Genomic DNA, 27,929 nt, shown 5'->3' with positions numbered 1-27,929 from the left:
TTGTAAGCTGACGTTGCTTATTTCGAGTGTAATTCAATCATTTGGTATTTTTAAATTGATTGCTCAAAAACTGTCTTTGAAGGCCACATTTTTCATTAACGTTAAATCACTTTATTAGGTTATGTCAAAATATCCATCACTTTTCTATAGTTAAGATGGTCTAGTGATTATAAGGTCGGTTTACTGTTTTTGTCTTAAATTGAACGGTGTGGATAAGTACCTAACTAAAACCAAAATACTTTTTTTAATACAATGATTGTATTTTTAAAATGTCATTTGCATTTGTGACACTTATTTAATGTTTAACGAAAGTTCTTGATAATATTACGATATCTTGACACGTGCGTTTGTTGAAAACATAAGAGAGATGCTCGATATTTGGTCGATTTGTCACATGAGCTGATTCCATACGCACGTGTTCAATGTGTCTAGAAAGACACATGTATATGAATTATGAGGATTTCTTGTTCCTAAAAGCACTACCGCCTTTCCAAACCTATACAGTCGATGAACATAGATACTTTTCAATGCCTTTCCGGAAACGGTTGCAGAACGTTTTCTAGGAGAAGATAGAAAAACGTTTATACCGCCAGAAAAAAATGATAAATTTTCATAAAGACCAGGTATGCCAGGTAGGACAGATTAAGGGATCATATAAATGTTTCAGTATGTAACACCGTAGTTCAGCTATAAAAGTTTCGAAGTTGTTGGTGTTGCTCTTTTGGAATTCGGTTAAATCATCAACGACATGACGAATACACTGCGTCTTTTTTCGATGTGAATACTGTTAAGAGACTTAACCAATGATTCATTTGTTCCGTATTTTTGCCGGATCCTATCTTTCTGATACGATGACATTCTTATAATGTGTTTGTTTAGCCCAAGTAAATGGATCGCGACGCGTCCATCACTAAGTTTATGTTTCTAACACGATTCTTTTTAACACACTGTGACCTTTCCTTATGATGAAGGTGGGTATTGTGCTAGCCGTTTCAATTCCCCGTCGCTGTGTGTCAACAATGTCTCTATTTAATACAACTGGTTATTACCAAACATTTTTTTTTATATTTATATATACAAGAATGGTACACTTAAACTGACAACACAGTCACGCAATGCTAATATCTAGAATGCACTAACAAATCTGTGCATTCTAATGATGGATGGCTTACATTAAATGACAAGAACAGTTGTGATAATATAAGTCGGTCGTCAGTGACAATGGTTTCTGTTTTCGATTTGGAGGAGAGTACAGCATTTTAATTGCTAGGCAGTACTTTCATGAACTGAAATATTGGAGCAGATACGCTTTTATACTATTAACTAGTTCTGAATGTTTGGGTAAGTTTCGATAAACTGAACGTGCACCCACGGTGGTATCGCTTATATATGTATGGTTATTTGGAAAGTTGTATAATTTGATATGCTAATTTGGATTTGTGGCCAATATGTAGATGAATAGATACAAAGAGGAATCCTGTTCCCTGGTGTAACCTTTGCCGTTAACGTCGTCACCTTGTCTTAAATTGTCCACTCTTTATCAAACACACTTTAGCAAACTCCTGCCCATGGTCGCCAAACTTACAAATGAGGTACATGTAATTACCTTGAAGATGCACTCTTACTCCCAAATAAGATTTACCACAATTAAGAGAATTGTTTTATATACTAAAAAGGATGAATACATTGGTTCTTATGAAGGATACTGGGTTAAAATTGAAAGAAAGTGCAGAGAACACGGTATTTCTACCTAACGAGACGATAGTAGAACACTGTAAACCTTCTAGCACTCACCAATCAATTAATATTTTTGCGTTTTTAGCTTTTAAATGAAAAGGTTACAATCTTGTTATCAGTAATTAATATTTTCCATAAATGCATATTTTAGTAAGTGGTTAAAGGTTTATCATTCAAAATTGATGTTGGTAATACATGTGTATGTATTGAATAAGAGTGTCACTTTAAAAGACACCGTATTTCATATTTTTGAAACAAGATGCAGTTTTCCCCCTATCTTTTATGCCAGTTCTACGATCCAGGGGCGTACCTGAAGCATTTTGATTCGTACGCCTGTATGCATGAGTAAGCCATCTTGTGGTCTGCCGAAAATGTTATATGAGTGGAAGCTGGACGAATGACTCCTCACGTAGAAAATCTAATCAATTCAGTTATCGAAGAACCATGTGGTGTCAAGCAGAATGTCATTTACATTCGGTGAAATTACGTACTGTATCCAATAAAACGTTGCACGTTTATGTATACACACTACATTATCGTTGTCTATTCAGATTTTTTTTTTAAATTAATTAATTCACTTCGGCGTGCTTGCGTGTGGTTATGACGATTACATAATTCAGAGGAGTAAATTGCTCTGAAAACAGCGAAACTAGGACTAAAGTTGTAAAAATGGACCGTTGGGTTGGTCGCGTTGCGCTGGTTACCGGAATGTCTTCTGGCATCGGGCGGGCTATTGCCAAGTCGCTTGTATGTCATGGAATGAAAGTTGTGGGCTGTTCAAGGAATATGAATCGGATGAAGGTATTTGTTTTGCTAATTTATTGATTGGTTGTGTATTTGACTTCGCTAGATAATGTGATACGCGTTTTCCCAATTTTGAACTACGACCCTTTTCTTTAATTTTTACCTTAACTGACTCTATAATTAAATATAACTATACCGAAATGCCTAATAGTATAATGTCTTGTGTTTAGAAAATACTGCGAGTCGCGATGTTCCGTCGTTTGTCGGGCCGTATTTTCTGTTATCACTAAGGTTTTATATATTCAGAGTTCATTAGGTACCAAGATTGTTTTTAGACACTCTGACATTGGAGACATACCCACAAAAGACATAAATGCTCAGTGTTTTTCAGGAGTTCCGTGCTTTATCCACATAAATCTTGCAACCGAAATATTGTGAACGGTAACATGCCGTCAATAATAGCGCTTATTTTTCGGAAATTTTGAGACGATCACAATTGCATTGCCATAATGTTTTACTCAATAAAAACATGCTCACTTTGGCGTATTGATTTGAAAATAAATACTTATTGCAGGAGCTTGTCGACAGTTTGGACTGTGAGAAGGGGTCACTGACGCCCATTATGTGTGACGTCAGCAAGGAAGGGCAGATTCAAGCCATGTTCGAACAGGTATACGTGAAGCGTTCCATCTTTTTTACTGTGTATCTTTGATTAGTTTTATTTTCCAAAACATACCTCTAGCACTCAGGTATGTGCGTGATTGCCGCTTAATTGTGCCAAGTATTTTCGGTACTTTAACTCTCTTGGTTCTACTGTGCACAAGTTGGAGTCTGCTTAAAGGTAGATGGCATCCTTAAACGACCGGCAGTGGGCATGACGCTCCTCTCATGGCTGAAGCTGCCATTGTTGTTATATCAATTTAATATCATTTTTATGCGTTGTTAATTTAATGTTTCCAGATCCGGTCACAACTCGGGGGTGTCGATGTTTGTGTGAACAACGCGGGCCTTAGCCATGACGCCCCTCTGTTGACTGGTGCCACTGAACAGTGCAGAAATATGATGGAGGTATCAGAGCATATATAGCAAATTGCAGCCTCAGCTGAAGACAGTTGTAACTCAATATTAAAATAGTAGAGGGTACAGCAGTCTTCCTCTAAGCCCTCGAAAGAAGCGAATGTGATTGAGAACACATTTATCCACGTTAAAATTATGTTTATTTTCTTATGTAAATGGGAGCCAGACAAAACATCACATGGAAAAAGCCCCACCATGTCATTTCTGACTAGGTGGACAAACATCCCTGATCATTTTGATCATTGTAAGATTTTAAATGGTTATCTACAGTTGCTCTCAGCAAAAATGGACTACTAATGACACCAAAAGGAACTTGCAAAACCTGTCCTCCTGAATATTTTCAGCCTCTGACGTAGGGTTATCACATTCCTTTAGCCAAAGGAAACGAGTGACATCGCGCTGAGTGGGCTGTAATCTTATTTGAAGGAACGCCTTTTCTATATCAGCAAGGACAGCTACAGGTTGTATTCTGAATCGCAGTAGCATACCACATAGGTCCTGAAGCATCACTGGTCCCCTGTACATGCACTCGTTTATGCTCTTATTTCATTCTTCGTTCTCGCTGAAGCATCATAAACGATGCAGTTGTCTTTTGTGGTGTCATCACGGCATGATGAGAAAAATAATGTACAACCCATGACTTCGATTTTGTTCAACTTTCTCAATCACTCCCGGGTTCAATTGATCTTTCATAACTGCATCATATTTTTGTAACAACTCAGGTTTGTTCATACTGCAAAGTATCAATAATCATTTTCATAGCAATTTTGTCATCAGAAGTGTTCTGTTTGTCTACGATACCTACAGTCTATACATTCCAAAAGTCCTCTTTTTTAGGGTTTACAGGCACAACACTATCAACATTAGCAAACAGGTTAGTCTTCGTACCCGTTTTGCCGTGCGTCACGAGAAGCATGCGCGGACTATCATGATGTATTGATCAATTGTTCTTCCAGTTAAGATCCGCCCAGCTTAGACCCCAGTAAGAAAAGATCAGAGTGTAATTCGATCCTTTGGCAGAGAATAAAGTCAAGGTAGTAGTCGTTCCCAACCAGCATTTCTACTGACGACGACTCGTTTTATATTGGTAATGTGTCTGCCAGATCAACACTTCCAACGATATGCCTTAGTTGCTCTGTTTCCAAAATACTCACTGGACTTCGATGCAAATTACCACTTATTGTCGGAACAATATTCACACTTATATTTGCACCGTTTTTTAGTTTAACATCAATGTTAGCAGACTTTGTTCTGGTACGTTGCGTACTGTTACTGCCAAACGTTACTAGGTGTGTCTGTTGTTCTCCCGTTTCTTTGAGTTGTAACTTGTTTGCTAGTTTTTCGGTGATATACGTTCGATGAGATCATGAATCCAGTATAAGTCTTACAGACTGGTCGTGAGACGTTTCTGGATTTTTTATACTAGTATCCGTTAACGCTGTCTGCATACGAACCATTTCACTTGGCGATATAAGAGTATTTTCATTGTTAATAGCACTGGCTTGGTCAGTTATTTCGTTTGGTAAATGTGACATCATTTCTCTTAGTTTAGATTTGTTCGGACACAAACTCCGGTGATGTTTGCTCACTTCACCACAGTGGGTACACAATTTGTTTCTCTTGCATTCAGTTGAGTTGTGACCTGTCTTCAGACACTTAAACAACTGTCCTTTAATTATTTTTTTCGCTCACTTATGGTCCGATATTTGGTACCCTCATCACTCCAGTGCTTTTGCTGGCAGTAACGACATTAATCAGCGTAGTTTTCAGCCTGTGTCCTAGCTGTGGGTTGCTTTTTAACTGCTGTCAATACATGAACAGAACTCGTATAAGTTCTTATTGTTGGTTGCCTTGAAACGTTGCGTTTTATTCCTGATTGCTGTGGTTTCATGGATCTTTTTATCAGGCTCTTTGCATTTCTTCTCTGTCCTTTCTCGAACTAAAATATATTCACGTAGCCTGTCTCGCAGTCGTAATATATTCCATTTAATAGTTGCTCCGTTCAGAATTTCCAACTGAACCAGTACTTCTTCCGGCAATTTAGCTCTTACCATTGACATAACAACGTCTTGGTTGATGTCTTGTTTCATTACATATAGGCTGTGTAAATGCCTTTCCACAGTATCAAGAAATGCTCTTAAACTGTCTGTTTTATTTGTTGTAGTTTTTAAATTGATCAACTTATTAGAATGTAAGTCAACAACCTCTTGCACATTTTCAAAGCGTTCTTTCAGAATACCGTCGAAATTTGCTTCAGATAACGTGAGGCCTGATATTGCTCGATTGGCCTCTCCGTAAACTTTACCTCTCAAATAATTGAACTTTTCGCTGTTGGAAAGTGTGGTGTTTTCGTGCACAGAACATGTAAACGAATTCCAAAATTCACTCCACTTAGTTTTATCCCTATTAAAGGAGATTAAATCTAACTTTGGTAACTTCAGAGCCTTTACCTTTGTTCGTTTGATTCTCAGTAAGTTTGTCCTGTTGTTGTATTTATTTCTAGATTAGCTTTTGCATGTATCTCTGAACATGTTTCTTCACTTGTTTCAGCTTTCATACTCTGTGTTTCATTCTTTTGTTTAACACTAAGAAGCATTTCATTAAATTGCTGTAAAATAACAGAACACTCCACTGCCTCTGCACATCTTCATCTGTAATTTGCTCAACAAACACTTTACCACTTTCATCTACCGCAACTTCCAATTTTCACTTTGATGCTCTAACTTTTCGCAATACCCATTGAGACTTTTAATACACCTGTTTGTTTCTGAAATATCCTTTTGTAGTACATTCCTAAACCTAGTCCGCACACCTTTGAAATGAGTAACACTTGTCATTTTTGATTGAATTTACTAGCACTTTATTATTCCAAATAGTAGCTTTCACTTCACGTAATCCGGCTCGCTGGATACTATTTTATTTTACTTTGAAACCACAAGAAAGAATAAATCTATTAATTTTTTTACCATTTATTTTTATGGTCTCAACAGTTATTTTATTTTAACACAAAGCGTTTCAATCTAATCCTTTTAACACTGCTTATTTTATTTTATCTCACCAGTCAGCCCTCAAAACCCACTTAAATACTTTTTTGTACTCAAATCAATCATTATGTCTCCCCCATTCATGGGGAGACATATTGTTTTTGCCCTGCCCGTCAGTCAGTCAATCCGTCAGTCTGTACGTCACACTTCGTTTCCGCTCAATAACTATAGAAGGCTTAGACCCAGGAACTTCATACTTGGTATGCTAGTTGGTCATGACTAGTAGATGACCCCTATTGATTTTGAGATCACTAGGTCAAATGTCAAGGTTGCCGTGACCTTGAGGTGAAGAAACGGTTTCCGCTCAATAACTAAAGATCCTTTGGGTCCAGGAACTTCATACTTGGTATGCTAGTTGTTAATGACTAGTAGATGACCCCTATTGATTTTGAGGTCAAAGGGTCAAAGGTCAAGGTTACCTTCAGGGAAGAAACGATATGTTGGCGGTGACCTTAAGCTTAAAATTGGTTTCTGCTCAATAACTAAAGATCCTTTGAGTCCAGGAACTTCATGCTTGTTATGCTTGTTGGTCATGACTAGTAGATGACTCCTATTAATTTTGAGATCAGTAGGTCAAAGGTCAAGGTCGTCGTGACCTTGAGGTAAAGAAACGGTTTCCGCTCAATAACTAAATAACGCTTGTACCCAGGAACCTCATACTTGGTATGCTAGTTGGTCATGACTAGTAGATGAAGCCTGTTGATTTTGAGATCAGTAGGTCAAAGGTCAAGGTCGCCGCCAAGGTCGCTGTTACCTTCAGGTAAAATGTTGGCGGTGACCTTAAGCTTAAAAATGGTTTCTGTTCAATAACTAAAGAACGCTTGTACCCAGGAATTTCATGCTTGGTATGCTAGTTGGTCATGACTAGTAGATGACCCCTATTGATTTTGAGATCAGTAGGCCAAATCAAGGTCGGAGATGATGTTCACTATTTAATACGGGTGAATAAACCAAACTTAACTGTTGGTTCGTCTCCAGTCCAAAACTACAAATTTCATGTCCATCATTTATTTTTTCTTAGCTATGACCACACAACAGAGGAGAGAAGCGCTTTTTCAAAAAAGCAATCTCTAGTTTTATTTGTTTTTATAACATATTCACAAACCACGACAATTTTCATCACCAGACACTCATTTTATGAAACTAACGTTCGCGCCAAAATACCCCGTGACTACACAAAGGGCGGAGCTAGTCGGTCAAATATGTGCCAACACCAAATACGTTTAGAATTTATTTTGGCGATTTACAAAAAAAATTGCACTTTTAGAACTGTTAATAACCAGGCCCCGCTTTTTAAATTACTTAAAACAAAATTAAGTTATGAGCACTTTTATATACTTTCTGTAATATTTACTTCCTTGAGAGTTTTTTAAACTTTAAATACATGTATGAGTTAACTTAAGGATAATCACATTAAACCTTTTTTCATTATTCAAATTTTAAATATGTATTTTTGGCGAATTTGAATAAGCTACTAATGCCTGTTAAGCTTTAGAAGTTTCGAGAAATGGGACCAGTTTCAAATCAAACCGAGATTGCTGGTTTCATGCTTGCGAACACGAAGAAGCTCTCCTCCAGAAATAATTTAAATACGAAAAAAATGATGATGAAAAAAGGAAGCAATCAATATTTTTACTGATCGTTTAAACACTCATCTTCTGAAATGACTATCTTTTCAGGTCCATGAAGTTAGCATCAACCCAACGGAGCAGCCGTAATATTCGGCGCTCTGTTAAAAGTTTTGACTATGTGTTCATAGTTCAACTCCATTGGGACTACTACCAAAACTCATCATAAGATTGTCTCAATGAGACTGGGAATTACAGTTTCTTTAAACTCATGTCCCTTAAAGCATTTGAATACACTGAGGGAACACCCCATAATGTTACCTATGGGTGCGGGCAGACCTTTATAAACTCAAAAAATATTTATACTTTGCTCAGTCATTGTGTCTATTTTTGTTTTGCAAATGTTATCAACTTTATATAAAAAAATATGTATCCTTCCCTAGTCATATATTCGGTGCCATATTTGAAGTCTCGACAATGTTTACATATTTCGACGAGGTTAACTCAAGTGGGACTATTCCTCAAGCTTCAAAATGTATTACAGTCACTTTTATCTCATGTCACTTTTGGCATTTCGCGAGGGTAAATACACTGAGGAGACGAACCTCATAATGCTATTTATGGGCGTTAGAAGATCTTAATAAACTCCAAAATAACGTTTATATTTGGCCAAGTCACTGTGTCATTTTAATTGTATAGACCTGACAAACGAAGTTCGAAGGGGGTATATTGGAATCACTCTGTGGTCGGTCGGTCGGTCGGTCCGTTGGAATTTTTCTTGTCCGCATGGTAACTTGAAAACTACTGGATGGAATTTAACCAAATTTCATACATTGATAGAACAAAATGAGATGAAGTGCTATGTACAATAACCATAACTCTGTTTGAGCTTATTACATGCATCTAACTTATTTAGAACAATTTATAAGTTATTAGTATAATGCAAAACAGTTTAGTGTATGCCTTTCCGTGATTTTATAGAGAATTATCAGTGCAATAAAATTGATATTTCACTATTTCAAACAGTGTTATGTTTACCGTTTCGAAATTTAAGTCCCCTTTCAATTAACTCACGCACAAAATTAAACGTCAGCGTGCACAGAGCTGGGACACAATTTAAAAACGTCATTTCAGGTTACTTTCGCTCGTAGAATATGGCTTTTGGTGCTACCTCGGTGAAATATCTTGCGATTGGGCGGTGAAAAAAATGAGTCTATTTGTTAACTATACAGCCATTTGGTATTTTGAAATAGATTCCAAAAGCTGGAACCCTTCTCTAAATGTTGATATTTGCTTAAATATCGTTTTTGAAGACCACAGTTTTCATAATAACGCTAATGACCACTGAATTACGACTTTGTTGTTGTGTGATTGGTTGATTGACATTATCACGTGATGTTATCAATATATTATTAAAATGTCAGAATATCCATCGTCTTTCTATAAGTCCAGGTGACCTAATGGTAAGGCGTCGGTCATTTTTTTTTTAATTACTGGCGTGGGATTGCATCCGACTAAAAACAAAATACCTTTTTTATAATATAACAGTATTTTTTTCACGTCTGTCATTTGCTTATGTGACATTTACTTATTTTTTAAAATGTTTAACTAAAATTCTTGATAATATTACGATATGTTGTCACGTGCGTTTGTTGAAAACATAAGAGAGATGTTCGATCTTTGGTCGATTTGTCACATGAGGTGACTACATTCCCGCTTGTTTAATGTGTCAAGAAAGATACATGTATATGCTTTCAGAGAATGTCTTATTCCTAAAGGCACAGCAGTTTTCTTTACCTATACACTCGACGCGCATGGATGCAAATGTTTTTCCTGAACCGTTTGCATTTTGGCTAAAGACGTCTTCTAGGCAAAGACAGAAAAAAACACGTTATACCGCAAGAAAATGTTATTTCGTTTTCATTAAGACCAAGAGTTTGCTTAGGACATATGTAGGGGACATTTCTTTTAGTACGTGACACCCTGGTTAAGCGGTACGAGCTCCGGAGTCGCTGGAGTTGGTCTTTTGGACGTCAGTGAAAGCGTCACCGACACCACTAACTAACTGGTCCCATTCTTTGTGGTTAATGTTGAGAGACTTTACAACATATGATTCATTTTTTCGGATAAGAGATTCGAGTTTTTGCCGGAATCTCCCTTTCTGATACGATGTCATTCTCATTATCTCTTTTATTAAGCCCATGTTTATGAATCTCTTCTACGCTTGCCACGAGGCATCTAAGACCAAGTTTCACATTATTTTTAACACACTATGACCTTGTATATTTATGTTTAAAACAGTTCGTGTTTAACATCATCTGAAGCGCTGAAAATAAGCCGTTGTTATAGCCGTTTCAATTACCCGTTGTTATCTGTCTTGTCAAACTTTTTTTCAAACCTGGATGGTTCACGGTTATGTTTAATAAAACAACATGTTTGAGGTTTTTTTAGTTGTTTTATTACATAATGTGTGATATGGTTATAGTTCATTATAGATCTGCTATATATATGATATAGATCAATACACGTTATACATTTCATAATATATCACAATATAGATATCAAGATTTCGACTTTTTACAACATGAGCAATTATTGCAAAAAAGTTTTTTGCCGGCTCCGACGCTGAAAGTAGGCAAGAAGGGGATGTATCTGGTCCATCGCATCCGCCGGAGGCAACCCATGATGTACGGCAGATCGTACGTGCTGTCTCCCTCAGCCGACGGCAGTACGCTATTGCCACCGACGGCATAACTCTTCCGCCATGCACGGACTCCTCGCTCTTCGTCCGTCCCTGGAACAACCCAGTATTAGTGACTTTATATAAAATAAGGGAAAATCGAACGCTTACTGGCGTTGTGAGATTTTGTTTGACGTTAACTATCCATTAAAAATACTTTTCATTTTTTAAAGGTAAATATAATTGTTCAAATAAGAGCTCTTATTTTATTTTTTATCAAAACATGTGACAGAAAATTCTCCATTTTGGCGCTATTAGTAAGTAACTAAATTGTACATTTGAATAGAACAGGACATAATTGTATTTGACGTATACCCACAAGGTACATAGTCATAGAATATAAATACATTTATAAAACGTGAATTCCACATGTCACATAATAGAGATTCCATACATGCAATGTCAATATGTAGATATGAATAATGTGGCATACGTGAAAAGAAAGTACATGCACATTATGAAATATGATGATGAGCTGATATTCATTGAATCATATGAGGCTTGGATTTACATAATTAATATTAAATTAATGAGTATCTGGTAGTTGCTGTTTGGTCTGTATCTTTATAAAAATCGTCGTTTCCAACATAAAATATGTACGTCATCTCCTTTAAGACGACATACACTGTTCAGTTTGGGGATTACTATCGTAAAATTTAAAAAAAAAAACAATGTAACTAACTACCCACCTGGCACCGTGTTGTCCAAGACAAACCCAATGAAGCCACCAACAAACATGGCTGTGCTCAGAAGAACTGTCAACACCCGATCTACTTCAGAGTAACCTGGAATTTAGCAAGCTGTATTCAGCGTAAATAGAGAACTACATGTATACAATATAGGAGTACGCACGCACGCACGCACACACACGCACACGCACACACACATGTACTCGTAGAAGGATGCAAACGCCTAAACATTTTTTTAAGAAATGCAGCCTTGACACACCCGTTTGAGCCATCGTATTTTCAGAAGTATTATTTCGTTCCCTACATCATTAAACATGCGATAAATACGATTTTTGCTACTGATATATGCAATATACTCGGGCAGATTTAGCTTGCAATTCGACCTTGGCATCTATTAATAAAAACACACTTTGCTGATTTCATAACAATGAAGGTGCTCTGATCACTCGGCAGGCAGATAGCTTTGAAACTCACCCGTATTAATACACCCTGGGTTGTCTTGTATGTATCTGGGCGCCATCAGCCCAATAATCAGCGACGACCCAATAATGACCAGGTTCCTACTGGATTTGAGGGACACAAACTGGAGGTTGGACAGGCCGACGGAAGTGACCATTCCGAAACTGACCAGCACGATTCCGCCCAGCACAGGGTCCGGCAGCAGAGTCAGTACCGCCCCAAACTTACCACAAAGGCCACACACCACAAAGATAAGACCAGCAACTTGGAACGCGCGTCGACTGGCCACCTGATGTTAGAAAAGGTCAGCTTATAATAATTCTCTCTCTCTCTCTCTCTCTCTCTCTCTCTCGAGAGAGAGAGAGAGAGAGAGAGAGAGAGAGAATTATTATAAGCTGGTATATATATATATATATATATATATATATATATATATATATATATATATATATATATATATATATATATATATATATAATATAGCTTGTTAGCTTGTCACTCGTTTATACGACACTGTTATGATAATAAGTACATTCGCTTCAATGGTTTTATTGCTTTACATGGATGCTATTTGTCGAACTGTGAAAATGTTTAATAAAATTTATGAGCCGAACCGCCATAAACTTAACTAAATTCAAGGCAACATGGTAGAATACCAGCCGATTCACGTTTCACTTCGTTCGTCGTTGGTATCGAAGTCGTTGAAGTGGAACGGAATCGGTAGGTCGATGTAGATTCACTTACTTTAGTAAATCCAATAGCTCCCACGTTCTGACTATATGAGGTCGTAGCGCCGCCGGAGCCGACGATTCCGGAAATTATGCTACCGAACCCCTCCGTCAGGATTCCTCTGTTGACCGCGTGCGCCGGGGGCGGTGCCTCACACGAGATTCTTGCGCATGCGTAATAATCGCCTGTAGACTCTATAATTGAGGTGAAGGTCGCGGCCAACATGGCCATATAGCTGGAGACGCTGATAGTTGGAGTTCCCCACTGAACTGCGGAGGTAAAGTCAATATAAAATGATGAACGATGAAAGCGGAAAGCTTTTTCATGTTATGCCACGTGTAATCTTTTATCGCGCGCGTTGTGCATCAAATAATCAGACAAAAATATATGAAAGCATTCGAATTTCAATGGATATTTTAAGCCGTATTCTGCAGAATTTGGGGTTTTAAACATCGTTTGTCATCACGACTTTATATATCAAATGTCTTCTCTATACAAAACAAATGCAGTGCTCCAGCTAGCCCGTTTTTCAATGGCGCAGCGCCCGTGCCCCTTTTCTTACCGCCCTGCCCCCTTTTTGAATAGTGCCCTTTTTACAAATGCTCTATAAGCACCAATTATCCCGTTAGTGGCCTTTTTACTATTGAAATCATTATAAAAGATTGACAGCCTTTAATCCGCTGACATAATTGAGACAAATTACGTAATACTTATGATAATAGTGTTCCCGCTAGGTGTCACCATGCCCCCATTGACTGCTTAAAATATGCCGTACTGCCCTTTCATCTTCCCATGTTGGTTTAGCCAAGTCATATGACAGCTAATTGTGTATTTGTGTAGTGAACAGACGACCTGTGTATTCATAATCGGTCATCTTCTAATCTAATAATTAAGAAGAGACAAATAGGGAAACATCGGCAGGAGGCGGAGCTATTGAATGAGAGCCAATCAGAATATACATTGAGAATTCGTTCATTTAATGATGAAAGTTCGTAAAACGCGATAGAAAATGCGAAGGGATGGTGAAAAATGTTGTCAAGCACAATTAAATCTTTTAAAATAATTGTTAATTGTATTGTACTGACGAAAATCGCCATTTAAACATTGTTGATTTGAAGCAGACGGCCACTGCCGATTTGTAAACATATCAATGGTGGCGCTAACACAATCAAATACATCACTATTTCAGTAAATGTTTTTTCAAAGTTTATTTGTAAAATATTCATGATGAAAATTTCATTGTTACCCACAAATATATGTTGATGCTTTATGTAGTGTTTACCTATCGTTGTTACGATCATGTCAAAATTCGCCGAAACCGCCATTTTGTCAGAACGAACGTTATTTTATCAATGTTCTATGTTTTATAAGTGATTTTCAAAGCAAGGGCAGTGATTTTTATTGTCATTTTATTCTAAAACATTAGCATATTAAACATTATTTTACCAAAGACAATTTAAAAACAGCCAGGCTGAATGTAACATTCGTATCCAATCCCGATCGTACCAAACTAAGATTCGTCCCCTACATATTTGTTTTTTGTGTATTTATTTATTTGCTTGCTTCAAATGTTTAACTGTCTTTGTTTTTTCTTCATTTTACATGATTATTTTTAGAAATATGTGCCATTGCACTAAAGAAGACTCCAAACAAGTACAATCATACTACCACAGACAAAAAGACAAATTTTAATTTTGATATTCAAACACACCCTACCAAATTTGGAGAAAAAAAAACAACAAACTTTTTTATTCAAGTCTGGAAATCCTGGAAAATGATTTCAATTGAGTATGAAAACAAAACAAATTCTAGGTGGAGACCCCCCCCCCCAAAAAAAAAACAAAAAAAAAACACCTTGTGACGGGGTGGACCCCTCCCACAACCACCCCCAATCACCCCTACACGACTCATGTAGTTTGCCCTTTTCAAAACTCCACCCTACCCTTTTCAAAACCTGGCTGGAGCACTGTAAATGTAAGAAGGATGTTTACTCAAAAGACCGCATTTATAAGTAACAAAGCGATACCTTAATAAAACACATCTATTCAAATAACGTAACTTGAATCTAAACTTTTCATACATGGATAGGGGAAGTAGAACCACTTGGCGGACGGGAGGACGGAAAGGCGGGCGTCTGTACGCGTTTGAAAGGCCGGATGGTCGGGATCAGGTGGGAACACGTTTGTCAGTGTGAGAACAAGGCACGTCAACCAGGATATCAACACCGCTAATATTACCTAGGAAAAAGGGGGGAAAAGCAACTTAATAAAATATATAGTCGAATGTATGAAACAGAAGGAACGCCGGCCAGACAATCGTTGCATATCGGCCGCTTTCTTCAAACATAATGCACCAGTCAATTGCAACTACGCCCCCCCCCCCCCCCCAGGTCCGAGGAATAGCGGTGACTTTGACTTTCGGTCCAGCCAAGCCCGGGCAAGATCCCCTGCGGGAATGAACTGCTGCTAAAATCCCCGCCAAATGCGCCCCGCATCCTAGGGACCCTAGGTAAGGCCCATTCCCCGCTGTTTTTGGCGCGAAGACAAAACCACCGCATTCCCGGCGCTGCGGGGCCACCTGGAAGGTAGAAACACGGCCAATTTCCCCGGCTATCCCTGGTATACCTACAATTGACTGGTGCATAACGACGTCATAAGGGGGGATGGCCGAGGTATTCCAATAAGTCAGCCGAGATAACAACCGCTCGTGTAAGTGTTGTTTGAAATGATGAATTAAGCTGTTTTTCATTCAAATAGTCTGCACACGTAAAAACGCATATAAAGACGGAAGATGATCAAGCCAATACGTGGTCACGTCAACATTCCTTACCGGGAGTAGCTTGAAGACCGGGTATCTAGTAATGTGGCACTTTTCTTGGCGGTTGTAGGCGGGAAACGGGATCCGTATTTCAGTCATGTACAGAGAAAACAGGAACACTAGAAACACCGTCCTGGAATATTTCAAGAATTGTACATTTGCTTACTGACACACATGTTAACAATGTTTTAAAGTATTCAGGAAAGACGATCTGGGAAACGTCGATGATTAGACAAAAGACGGGCGTAACTTGCGGCGCAAACAGAAAAGCGCGTCCCCTGCCCAAGGACCCTATTTTTTCCCTTTAAATGTGGTATTTGGGCATGGGATGTCTTAGTTTGGCTAAAATAAGTCTGAAATGATACATTTCGGTGTATCCTCTTAAAGTTGATTACTTTAGGACGATCTATCAAACATATTTACATATGCAAACTGCAATCAGATAAATTCAACAAAATCAATATATTTAGTAGAAATCGCCGTTTAGAGTTTCCACAATAATGTGCGTTAGGGGAACTTTCATAACATTTTGACATAAGTTCATGATTTAGTTGCTAAATTGTATCTTTATATAGTTCTCCCGGAATTTTTATCACTAGCCAAAGACTAACTCCTTTTCAACCCTGATAACACACAAGAACGCAACAGAGCGAACGCAAACGCTGGTCTTTTTTTGCGAATAAGTGGAATAAATCGACAATTAGGAATGCCTGGGTAATTGTCCGAGTCTCTGGCAACGTGTATACCAAGTTTGATTTAAACATTTTTTTAGTTATGTCCTATGTAGGAGTTTTTGCTCGACGATGCCGTCATCGAATGCTATATATGGTATTTTGTCGATTTCTTTTCTTCGAAAACATATACCAAAAAATAGTCCACTTACAATGAGCTGATTCCCCAGTGGACCTGACAGAATCTGAGGGCCACGTCAATCAGCGACAGTCCGACCAGTGTGATGGTAGGCACGATAGTGATTGGTCCGATATAGTGGAGGATGAAACCCAGAATTCCCGTGCACCCAATAAACACTTGCACCAGTGATGCTAGGATTATTCCGCCCTGTATCTGAAATATGGGGAACTCGATTGTGTTATCAGCTATTCGAGTATGCACATGCTGTTTTATATTTGGACCTTTGTGGTGAGGAATAAATCCCGTATTTCCCATTCATTCGTTGGACCAGGGACGTCAGAATAAGACTAGTACCACCATGGATCTGAAATATGGGGAACTAGTTCTGTTATCAGCTATTTGAGTATGCATATGCTGTATAATATTTGAATCTTTTTGGCGAGGAATAAATCCCGTATTTCCCATTAATTCGTAGGGTCAGGGACGCCAGAATAGGATTATTCCGCCCTGGATATGAAATATGGGGAACTAGTGTTATCAGCTATTCGAGTATGCATATGCTGTATTATATTGATCCATTCATTCCTTGGACCAGGGACGCCAGAATAAGACTAATACAACCCTGGATATGAAATATGGGGAACCGGTTTGTTTTGTCAGAGTATTGTAGGTAATACATGTAGTAGAGTCGTGATGGGTCCGATATAGTGGAAAATGATCATGAAACCCATAATTTCCGTTCACCCGATAAACGCGATTACAGACCTCACATAAGGAATATATAAGTAGAAAAACAAATTTGAAATAGGAAAACCTGCCTTGTATTATCTGCGACTGAGATGACTCTTCACCTTCATGAAAAAAGTGCATGTGCACGAAGTAAATAAAAGGAACTGTGTTTTGTTATCTCCTATTGATATTGATAATTTGCGCTTGTGTGTATGCTGTATGAACATCTCAGGAATTTTTGGATCATTCGATATCATTATTTTTTTATTTGAGACATGTTTAATTCGGTTTATGATAATTTAAACAATACAGAGCATAGCTCGTCTTTCAATAACAATGCATAAAGGTTTTCTGGTGAGTTATAATCATGCATTTGATCCGTCAAGTGCTACGTAAGTAGTAAATACATTCGATTAAAACTTATTAGCAGTACCTCTCTCATCCGACTCTGCCATATCTCAGTCCTGTCCAGCTCAAACGTGACATTTGTACCATTTCCTGAAGTGACGTTACCGCCAACGCCGGCCGCCGCAAAATCCGGGCACTTCCACATTGGGAGCGCCATTAGTGCGGTCACGGCCGGGATGAACTTGTGGCAACCGCCTTGGATAATCGGAAGTCTGGAAAAGATGTGGGCGTTTTTAACCGAAATAACTCCAGTCTGCAATGCTCGTATTTTTGTTGCTTCCAGAATATGTACCATGGTAGAGAGCTTTCCGCTGATATTTAACTGTCATTGAAAGGTCGGTTGACTCCAACACATGGAACCCGACGACTAAAAAGAATCAGTGAACGAGATTGTCGCGGAACAAAAGCTAACGCTCTTCTTTTTTTGTTTTCCAACAAAGGACATAACTTGACAATGTTTAAAGAAAAGTTATGGGCATTGTTGGTCATGTGCGTATTGTCTCTGACAACATGTACACAGTTTCATTTTATACATATTTTAAAGTTATGATCAAGTTCAAGTTTTTGCACGAAGACTACATCGCCAATAACAACACCAAACTTGCAGCTTTGACAATACCTCGACTTCGGAAAATTGATGAGTTACAAATTTCTGCATGACCAATTCGGCTCCGAATCTTCCTAAGAGTTATGAACTTCTTGTAAAAAGATCAATGTAAAAATGAATCCACTACAACGACCTTCTAATTATTGTTTACCTTACACCAACAGTGGTCTGAAGGATGGTACATACACCACACATAAAAAGGAAGGTCGACAGGATCTCAGACTTGACAAGGTCAAGGTCGCCCGCGCAGATCTCCCTGGCAACGATCAGCGGAATGGATATTGTAGAACTGATGCTTAATAACACTTGCTGAAATGTAAGACATAATAATGTCCCACTAATACAAGTACTCGTAATACCTCTCGTTCTACAGTAAAACTGCGATCGCTCGAGGACACCGGGCCCGAGCTAAAACCTCGAGTGATCCGATGTTTCGAACGACCGAAGTTTCCATTTAAGTACCTTATGAAATGTTTCACAAGGTGTTTTTAAAGTTTGAAGTCGTCATACCGATTGTTTACCACGGCACCGATTCATGTTCTTGTATATACATGTATATATTTACATGCACCATTTACTTCAGCCCGATGTTTCCAATGTCAACGTCTTCGAGAGAATCTAGTGCCACGGAACTGGTCAAGCAAATGCATAGTACAATAGTGGCATGTGCTAAACTAGAAAATGATTTAATTATGCACCAGAAATAACATTTAAACATGTTTTATGACTTTGGTTCCGATGGTGGACATGTCGACAACGGTCAAATGGGCGGATGATGAGTTAAACTCGCTGAAAAAGGAAGTGCATGTGATGGTTTAGGGTTCAATCCAGGACGTTACAGTTCATACCAAAGGCGTAAACAATGTTTTTGGTAGCATTAGCTCTCTCTTGTTTGGCGCTCGGCATAAGAGAGCAGAACTAGGTAATTTGGAGTACTCAGAACTGGTTAAAATGCAGGAAAGTTGTCATCCGTGTGTCGGTGCTTCAAACCGGACATAAAACATGTTAAAGAACATAGTGATCTATTCGAGATAGGGTATCGTACCCGGATCTCCTTGAATATCGCGCGGTGTGTCAACTCTGTTGAATTTATATGTGACTGAAAATCGCCCTCATTTATGATTCATGTCAAGTATGGCATATTCACTTTTAAGTCCTGGTGGCGACTGGTCAAGCCATATTACGTGATGGTTGTGATGGTCAACCCACATTACAGCCAATGGGCGCGTGTAGAATCTGCTGATATGTATATGTCACTGAAAAATGCCATCATTTCTAGTTCAAGTCACGTATGGCATTCAATTCACTCTAAGTCCTAATGGCGACTGGTCAAGCAATAATAATAATAATAATAATAATAATAATAATAATAATAATAATAATAATAATAATAATAATAATAATAATAATAAAAGCTTTATTTACCAAAGGTTACACATTTACACATATGAAAACATATATTGTAATTTTCAATATGGCCTTCAAAGTAAAGAAACAAAGAAAAATCATTATTCTTAAAAATAAGTCACCTGTCAATGCTAAATAAAACTAGAAAGGTACTTTTACATATAAGACTATTAAACATTCTGTTAATAAATGCATAGTTTTGTACGTGATGGTTGTGATAGTCTACCCATATTGCAGCCAATGGGCGCGGGTTAAAATAATCTAAACAAAGTAACTGTTTCGGAAGTATACATTCAGTGCCTGGTTTCTGATGAAATGTCAAATAACCATTTCTTGCCAACTGCAGTGAAAGATGAGTCACGCGCAGAAACGCGCCACTTATTTCTTTTATTGTATTATGGTTAATGATTTTCCCATTAAATAAAGTGCAATCAAATACATAAGAATGCATGATTGTTTTATTAAAAATGATATATATATATATATTCATTAAAAACACGATTTTAGAGGAACTATTTGACGTCAATAGTGATTTAAAAGTACTACGGTTTATGACGTCAGTGAACAACGTCGCTTTTTAGTGAAATGAACAAAAAATGCATGTTCGACGTCAATTTTTCCACAAATTGATAATTTTAGGTATGCAAGAAAACCTATCAATCAGGGTTTTTTTTCCGGCAAGCCTAGCGTGCAATCGGGTCGGATCTTCCTATCAGAAACACATCATAGATACTTACACTCAGTCACTCTCGCGGCACAGCATTCAGATGCATCTACGAAATATGCAAATATGTTGTTATTGCGTTTTGTTTTTTTCCTATATGTTTTTTTTTCTTTTGTATTTCATCTGCTTTTATTTTTAAGAGTTAACGACGATATGATCTTGTGTTAATTAAGGTAGTTATAGCAAACTATTTGCAAGATGTATCGTTGCTTTCTTACGAAAAAGAATACGTACATTACCTGCAAAAAAATCATTTCCGATGCAAACTACGTTATAAATATCTTACGCATGCACTTGTTCTCCCTGGTGAGTCTTTTGTTTTATGATGACATTTAAACACTAAATGAATTCTGTAAGGCATGGCATGCACTTTTTGTTTTTTTACCACAATGGCAGACAATCTCGCGGTGGTTTGTGGTGAACATCTCGATAGGCAAATAGTAGTAGGATGATGATGGTGATGGTGGGGATGGTGGTTATGATGATGATGATGATGATGGTGATGGTGGTGGTGGTGGTGGTGGTGGTGGTGGTGATGATGGTGATGGTGGTGGTGCTGGTGGTGTTGTTGATGTTGATGATGATGATGATGATGATGATGATGATGATGATGATGGTGGAGGTGGTGGTGGCGGTCGTGGTGGAGTTGTGGTGGTGGTGGTGGTGGTGGTGGTGGTGGAGTTGTGGTGTTGTTGATGTTGATGATGATGATGATGATGATGATGATGATGATGATGATGATGATGATGATGATGGTGGAGGTGGTGGTGGCGGTGGTGGTGGAGTTGTGGTGGTGGTGGTGGTGGTGGAGTTGTGGTAGTGGTGGTGATAATAGTGATGGTGGTGGTTGTGGTAGTGGTGGTGGTGGTGGTGATGATGATGATGATGATGATGATGATGATGATGATGATGATGATGATGATGATGATGATGGTGGTGGTGGTGATGATGGCGATGATGATGATGTTGATGAGGATGAGGAGGAGGAGGAGGAGGAGGAGGAGGAGGAGGAGGAGGACGAGGAGGATGGTGATGATGATGATGAGGATGAGGATGATATGAGGATGATGACGATGATGATGATGTTGATCAAGAAAGTTTGACAAAAACCAAATGTAGACATGCAGATTTTAGTTTTCAGATTTAAGTATTTCCTTTAGGTTCTGCAACTTAACTATCACTTAGTAACATACATGCATGAGACCGTTTTTAAAGATTGACACCTGCATACCTGAAGTCCGCAAAAAAGAGATAACAGGATAGGAGGGTTGTCTCCGACCGCATACTGCATCCAATCATCTTCCGCCTGGATATCAACTCCCAGTGTTACGTCAGCTCTGACGTCATTCGTATCGATGTCACCGTCGTTTCGTTGGTCACCCACTGAGTGACCACTACATTCAACGTTCATGATATCATTAATGTTAGAAAAATCCGCACAATAATTCGTTTCACTATTTTACCGGGGTACGCAGTCAGCTTAATTACGGATTGATCGACTCCTTGCTGTACGACCGAAAAAGAGCATGACGCAAGGAGAATGGCAAAATCGTCGAATGAATTGTCGCTATCTTTGATAGATCTTAAAAACATAATGTTTATCGCTTGATTTACTTTATATCAGAAAGTTTATAAATGTCGCTTAAATTTATTACAGTATACACATTTAAGCCAGTTAAATCCACAAAGCACGCTGAAATGACACACTAACAGTTGTTTTGCAGTCGATACGAACACACAGACTAAACGAAGCAAAACTGTAAACATCAATACTGCAATACTTTCCCACAGCAGCAACGATTAGTGCAAAAATAACGACTTGTGGGTTATTGTTTTTCAGCAGCACTATAACCAAGAAAAAGCAACATATTGTTATTACCGGATTATTTCAATATCAAAACCGAGTATACAGTGACACAGAAAACAACAAGCAGACTATCGTGTATACATGACACTCATTCAGGTTGCTTCTGCCATGCATATTGATCCGGTATGATACAGAAAACTCTCCTAGGCTCCAGATACACTGCTACAGACATGAATAGAAGATACAACACGTCTTTTGTTTGTTTAAAAAAGCTACAAATGAGTTTTGTTTTCATGACAATAATTAATTTAAATACGGTACGTGTAGCTTTACTCATACAGACAAAAGTACAAAATTCCAATTACCAATTAATCAATCAAATGTTTAATCAATTAATCGATCGATCGATAAAATCAGTGTCTATAAATAAATGTGAAGCATTGTGAACCCTATTTTACATGCGTTTCGGAAGTACCTTTTATAGAAGATATTTAAAGATGCACTCTTACACCCTAAATAAGATTTACCTCAATTATTACAATGGTTTTAATATATCAAAAAGGGTCAATAAATGTCGAAAACAACGGTTCTTATGAAGGATACCGAGTTCAATTTGAAAAGAAATGTGCATAAAACACGGTATTTATACCTTATGAGACGAAAGTAGATAACAGTAAATCTTTTAGCACTCACCAATCAATTAATATGTTTTGCGTGTTCAGCTATGAAATACATTATACTATTAATATAGTAGTTAATATTTTCCATAAATGCAGTAGTTAAATGTTTATCACTCAAAATTTATGTTTGTTATACATGTGTTTGTATTGATTTTGCATAAGAGTGTCACTTTAAATAAACCTATTTTACTTAAATATGAGTATATGATTTGATTTTATCTGCGGTATAAGTTTATAAAGTTTATATTAGAAGTATGCATGGTTTTTCGAGCGTAAATAAGGAGGTTTAGATACTCTGCCCCATGCACATGTCTGGTATTGATCTCTTTATTAAATATTACAAACGTGCAAGTGATGTTGAGTCGGAGAGCGGTTGCAGCAGTTCAGGACAAAAAATATAAATAACGTTTTTATGCAGCTTTTTCTTTTGCTCACCTTAGCCGTAGGCTGAGGGTGAGCTATTAGGATCGATGAATGTCCGTCGTCCGTCGTGCGTCGTCCCTCGTCTGTCGTCCGTCGTCCGTCCACACTTAGTTTGTTAACACTCTAGTGGTCACATTTTTGCCTCAATTGTCACGAAACTTGGTCAGGATGTTTGTCACAGTTATAACTCGGACGAGTTCGAATATGGGTCATCTGGGATGAAAAACTAGGTCACATGACCCAAAAATAGAAAAACCTTGTTAAAATGCTAGAGGCTACTATTTCAGTCCAAATATCCTGGAAAATGTCAGAAAGGTTGTTTCGTTGATTTCTAGCTCAAGTTCGAATATGGGTCATCTCGGGTCAAAAACTAGGTCACAGAGCCCAAATATAGAAAAACTTGTTAACACTCTAGAGGTGACAATTTCAGCCCAAATATCCTGGAAATTAGTCAGAAAGGTTGTTTCGTTGATTTCTAGCTCAAGTTTGAATATGGGTCATCTCGGGTCAAAAACAATGTCACAGAGCCCAAATATGGAAAAACCTTGTTAACACTCTAGAGGTAATATTTTCAGCCCAAATATCCTGGAAATTTTTCAGAAAGGTTGTTTTGTTGATTTCTAGCTCAAGCTCGAATATGGGTCATCTGGGGTCAAAAACTAGGTCACAGAGCCCAAACATGGAAAAACCTTGATAACACTCTAGAGGTAATATGTTCAGCCCAAACATCCTAAAACTATTAATAATTCACTGCCAGGCTACTGACAAGTCTTGGAAGGGGTTTACAGGTCTGCTTATAGTAGACTTCTATAAAGTGTTTTTCGAACCTGACCCTTGTGTCAAATTTATCCCTGCCCAATAGTTTAGACCGTTTTACAGGTGAGCGATCTAGGGCCATCATGGCCCTCTTGTTTCTATTTGGGATATATTTAAGAATATTTGAGCTTTAGCTGACACAATTATTATTTTTAACCAATTGATTTCAAATTGTATATGTGAACTTTCGATTAAAGTATCCTGTCCGTGGCGCACTTATATCTGTGTTTATTTTATATTTTAAACCTTGAGGTAAATAATGAATTGTTTATGTTTGGCATGTATTGGAATGAAAACAAACAAAAACACATACACTTGCTCATTGTGACATAACACTTCGTTTAAAGTAAAAAAAAAAACACGTTTGTGTTGATAATGACAATGCAACAGATAACAGTTCTGTAAAACCGAAATGGCGCGAATAAGTGGGGCTTCTGTTCCCTTCCCGTATGACTGACTATTCATAACATTAACATCCTTTCATCTTATTGGATCTCAATTTATTCACAATAAACACTTCAGTTGCAACCTGTTGAACTTATTCCAAGCTCAATACTGTCTATCGTTGATAACGGACTTATTTTGTACAAAAATAAGCACTTAATTCCTGAGGACTAACTCCATACAAACAAACACTTACTTAGGTTGCCTAAGGTATTACTAATTCCATCAACCTTAATTTTAGTTGCCTTCAAGTTTGTATTATTTCATCTATAAAGAGTAATTTCAGCTACCGGGTGCGTAGCTAGCCTATTCTATTCATGTGGATTCACAAATGTCCTAGGTTTTTATTTTTGAAAACCATGGTGCAACTTCTGGGCGTTCAGAGGTGCTTTATTTAGAACTGTCACATACGCATACTGCAACTTTGGCCGTTTTTTATCATGTGGATTCAGCTGCATTTTCACATATAGACAGCTACGCGCCTGGCTACCAAGGTATCACTTCAACCCTAAACCCTCATTTCAGATACCGTATGTATTACTTCATATTACATGAACCCAGATTTCAGTTTTCTTATTGAAACAGCCTTTCTTCATCCAAAATATACACACATTTATCGAGTTTCCTTTAATGTCTTATTATTTAAGGATGTGTATGTTTTATCATCAAAAATACATCATTTAATTTCAGAAGTAAATTAAGGAGCTCCCTTCATAATGTCATTCGGATGAATAAAAAGATTCAGTTACCAAAAACAGTTTAAAGCCTACTAAATGCGAACGAAAATAGATACCTGTAAACCAAAAAGGAACGCCAAATGTGGCGCGGGAATGTCATCGAGTCTGTAATGCACCGTGCCTTCCGTTCCAGAATCCTTTACGGCACTTCCAGTGGCGCACGTTATCTCCACATGATCTTTAAATCCTTCAATTTTTAATTTGTCCGATTTTCCGCCCTGAGTTTCACCGTTGTTCATTTCTTTGTTGCTGTCAATGAGAAGAGGTGTGCACCTCTCTGCCTGATAACATCTTGCAATATTAGAATCAGATGCTAATGTCTTGTCTGAGAATTCCGTAGAATTATCATACACTTGTACTCCGACTGTTGAACACATTTTTTCGTACAACAAAAGGTATCCTATTTTCTTCTTGTTTTTCTATTTTCTTTTTATGATCACAACGATATTTCATTGTGCATACCAGCACTTGTCGAAAGGGTGTGTTATGGTCAACAGAATAAACTCCTTCAGACTAGTCTGTATTTGTTCAAGCTATTAATATGCATGCTCACACTATCTATATAGGTGTTTGTGACTATACTTGTGAAGGTCACTAGCATGTAGAAATGAACGTAAACGACAAACACCCTTTTACGAGTAACTTATGGCTAAATAAATATTTTGCTCTCAAAAGTTCATTATTATTGCAAAGGAAAACGCCTTTTCAGACTAAACTGTATTAGTTGTTTGCACCCTCTGTCAATGCAAACTTAGTTTTGATATAATTGTTTTGCAATGTTAATATGTTACAAAAGTTATAACTCAAGGAATGCAATATAATTGCTATTACTACCACTACTATCTTCTCAATCTTCGCCACCGCCGCCACTTTGTCCGTCGTCATCTTCTTAAAAGTCAAGAAAAACAGCACTGGCAATCTGGTCCAAGAGACGCCATTCCTGTCAATGTCTGTATCATCATTGTAACTATCAGAATCAGTTGGCCATCCATTGCATAACTTATATGTATTTGACATTTGCATTGCGTAATAAAAAATGCGTCAAATGTGCTCTCTATCTAGTCCGTGCGTTGTTTTAAACGTTATCTAATGCCATCCTTCGCAAGATACGAGTATTTGTATCAAGCAATACGTCATCTTTTTCAACTAAGTGTTTGCATTTCTGTTGGAACCAATGGAAATCGAGGATTTGTCAAATCGTGTGTTCATTAACTTTACGTACATCAATTCTATCGAACGCACAAAAGTAGTTTCATTGTATATTTTAGTCTATATTTTCACAAAGGCTTATGTGTTGAACTAGTGTCATTAGAAAAAGTAGATTGGTGTTTGCATTTTGGTGTGGTTCAATCGAGGATTTATCAAATTGTTTGTTTATTAATTAATTACGCAGATCGATACTAATGATCACCGTTATACGCCTGCTCTAATTTCCGTAGATCAACAAAATTGAACTCAAACATATACGTCAAGCCAACTGAAATGTCAGAAGCAGTGAAAATGCATGTTGACAGATCCACGGCTTCAAACTTGTAAAACATGGATACATTCCTTAAATGTGAACCCAGAAGGCGACCGCTTTCATGTTAGAATATTACACTTTGATACTACTGATTGTATTATTGACTGTTCCTTTTTAACAACACTCGAACACGCTTTTATAAATTTCGATATAAAACAAATTGTCACAATTCATCATGATATCGGTATTCGAAAGTTGTTAAAGATCATATGTGTGTGTTTATTTTACAGGTACAGACATAAGTTTGAGTAAGGTAAATTTTGCCGTCGACTCATATCCCGCTATTGTGCAGAATGGTTCATTAGAAACGTTTGATAGGCCTAATGCAGCAAGTAATTTGTTGAATGCCCTTGTTGCTACGTGAGTATAAGTGTAAAGCTGCACTCTCACAGATTGAACGTTTTGAGAAGTTCTTTTTATTTTTTTTGTCTTTAAACGAGCCTCTTTTAGCGAAAACTTATGGAAACCAGTTATATAAGACTGTTGACAAAGATTAGATCGCAGATTTTTTTATATTTAAGAACAAAAAAATATGTTTATTGCATTTTTCTTATATCGTTGGTAAGGGTTTAAGACATAAAACATTAATTTTCGAACAGAAATATGAAAATCTACGATCTGATCTTTTGTTAGCAATCTTTTATCATTGATTTGCAGATCTTTGCACAAAAAATCTCTTTCCAAGACAGAAATTAAAAAGTTGTAAAAATGGTATATCTGTGAGAGTGCAGCTTTAAAAAATACACTGAACAAAGCCAAACGTTTGGCTTTAACATCAAATTAGAATACTATCGATCATTACGTACTAGGCAAAAATCATTGTGAATTTCAACTTTCGCGGGTGTTAAAGGTCCGTCTACTGCCACACACCCGATACAAACCCACTGTATCAGATTTTACGTTGACAAAGAGTCAGCCAATGAGGTAGTATTCTACTTCGCTACGCTCATTCCACCCGCTCTTAATCATTAAACTGTTGCCTCATGTCATATATCTTTTTCTTATATACTACACTGACCATCAGTTAAGATTACGAATAAATTCTTTAAGATACCTGTAAACCAAATAAGAATGTCATAGGCGGCGCAGGCACGTCCCCCACTCTGTACTCTGGCAGGTCTTCTTCCTCAGAATTTCCTCTGGAACTTCCGGTGACGCGTTTTCTTTGC

General features: G+C 37.6%; 2 protein-coding genes across 4 annotated transcripts; one reads left to right on the top strand and one right to left on the bottom strand.

The window, feature by feature from the left end:
- The first annotated feature begins 2,340 nt into the window (after positions 1-2,340).
- On the top strand, positions 2,341-9,600 carry LOC128224168 (dehydrogenase/reductase SDR family member 11-like). Its single transcript, XM_052933910.1, has 4 exons — positions 2,341-2,538; positions 3,056-3,151; positions 3,442-3,549; positions 8,282-9,600. Exons 1-4 carry the CDS (start codon positions 2,407-2,409, stop codon positions 8,318-8,320), a joined length of 375 nt encoding a protein of 124 aa, XP_052789870.1. The 5' UTR covers positions 2,341-2,406; the 3' UTR covers positions 8,321-9,600.
- A 1,029-nt stretch (positions 9,601-10,629) lies between these two features.
- On the bottom strand, positions 10,630-25,492 carry LOC128245679 (solute carrier family 23 member 2-like). Of its 3 annotated transcripts, XM_052963919.1 has the most exons (11): positions 21,563-21,673; positions 20,345-20,380; positions 18,352-18,509; positions 17,619-17,805; positions 16,488-16,669; positions 15,617-15,737; positions 14,868-15,024; positions 12,803-13,056; positions 12,074-12,347; positions 11,600-11,695; positions 10,630-10,964 (listed from the first exon to the last, which is right to left on the bottom strand). In XM_052963919.1, exons 3-11 carry the CDS (start codon positions 18,393-18,395, stop codon positions 10,732-10,734), a joined length of 1,548 nt encoding a protein of 515 aa, XP_052819879.1. In that variant the 5' UTR covers positions 18,396-18,509; positions 20,345-20,380; positions 21,563-21,673; the 3' UTR covers positions 10,630-10,731. The 3 variants fall into 3 exon arrangements, with proteins under 3 accessions (XP_052819879.1, XP_052819866.1, XP_052819873.1); XM_052963906.1 differs by lacking the exons at positions 20,345-20,380; positions 21,563-21,673 and adding an exon at positions 25,295-25,492; XM_052963913.1 differs by lacking the exon at positions 20,345-20,380 and having other exon boundaries at positions 21,563-22,334.
- Positions 25,493-27,929: the final 2,437 nt, after the last annotated feature.

Source organism: Mya arenaria, chromosome 2 (assembly GCF_026914265.1).
Source record: "Mya arenaria isolate MELC-2E11 chromosome 2, ASM2691426v1".
Classification (NCBI taxonomy): domain Eukaryota; kingdom Metazoa; phylum Mollusca; class Bivalvia; order Myida; family Myidae; genus Mya; species Mya arenaria.
The sequence above is the reverse complement of the archived record's forward strand: the minus strand, read 5'-3'. Positions and strand labels throughout refer to the sequence as shown.

Excerpts from the sequence above, each read along its gene's own strand:
- LOC128224168 (XM_052933910.1), top strand. The coding sequence starts at position 2,407 with ATGGACCGTTGGGTTGGTCGCGTTGCGCTGGTTACCGGAATGTCTTCT. Across the intron at positions 2,539-3,055 it reads GGAATATGAATCGGATGAAG|GAGCTTGTCGACAGTTTGGA; the intron begins GTATTTGTTTTG and ends TACTTATTGCAG. Across the intron at positions 3,152-3,441 it reads TTCAAGCCATGTTCGAACAG|ATCCGGTCACAACTCGGGGG; the intron begins GTATACGTGAAG and ends TAATGTTTCCAG.
- LOC128245679 (XM_052963906.1), bottom strand. The coding sequence starts at position 25,477 with ATGAACAACGGTGAAACTCAGGGCGGAAAATCGGACAAATTAAAAATT. Across the intron at positions 13,057-14,867 it reads GTTCTACTTCCCCTATCCAT|TTCAGTGGGGAACTCCAACT; the intron begins GTATGAAAAGTT and ends TTACCTCCGCAG. Across the intron at positions 12,348-12,802 it reads GAGCTATTGGATTTACTAAA|GTGGCCAGTCGACGCGCGTT; the intron begins GTAAGTGAATCT and ends TTCTAACATCAG.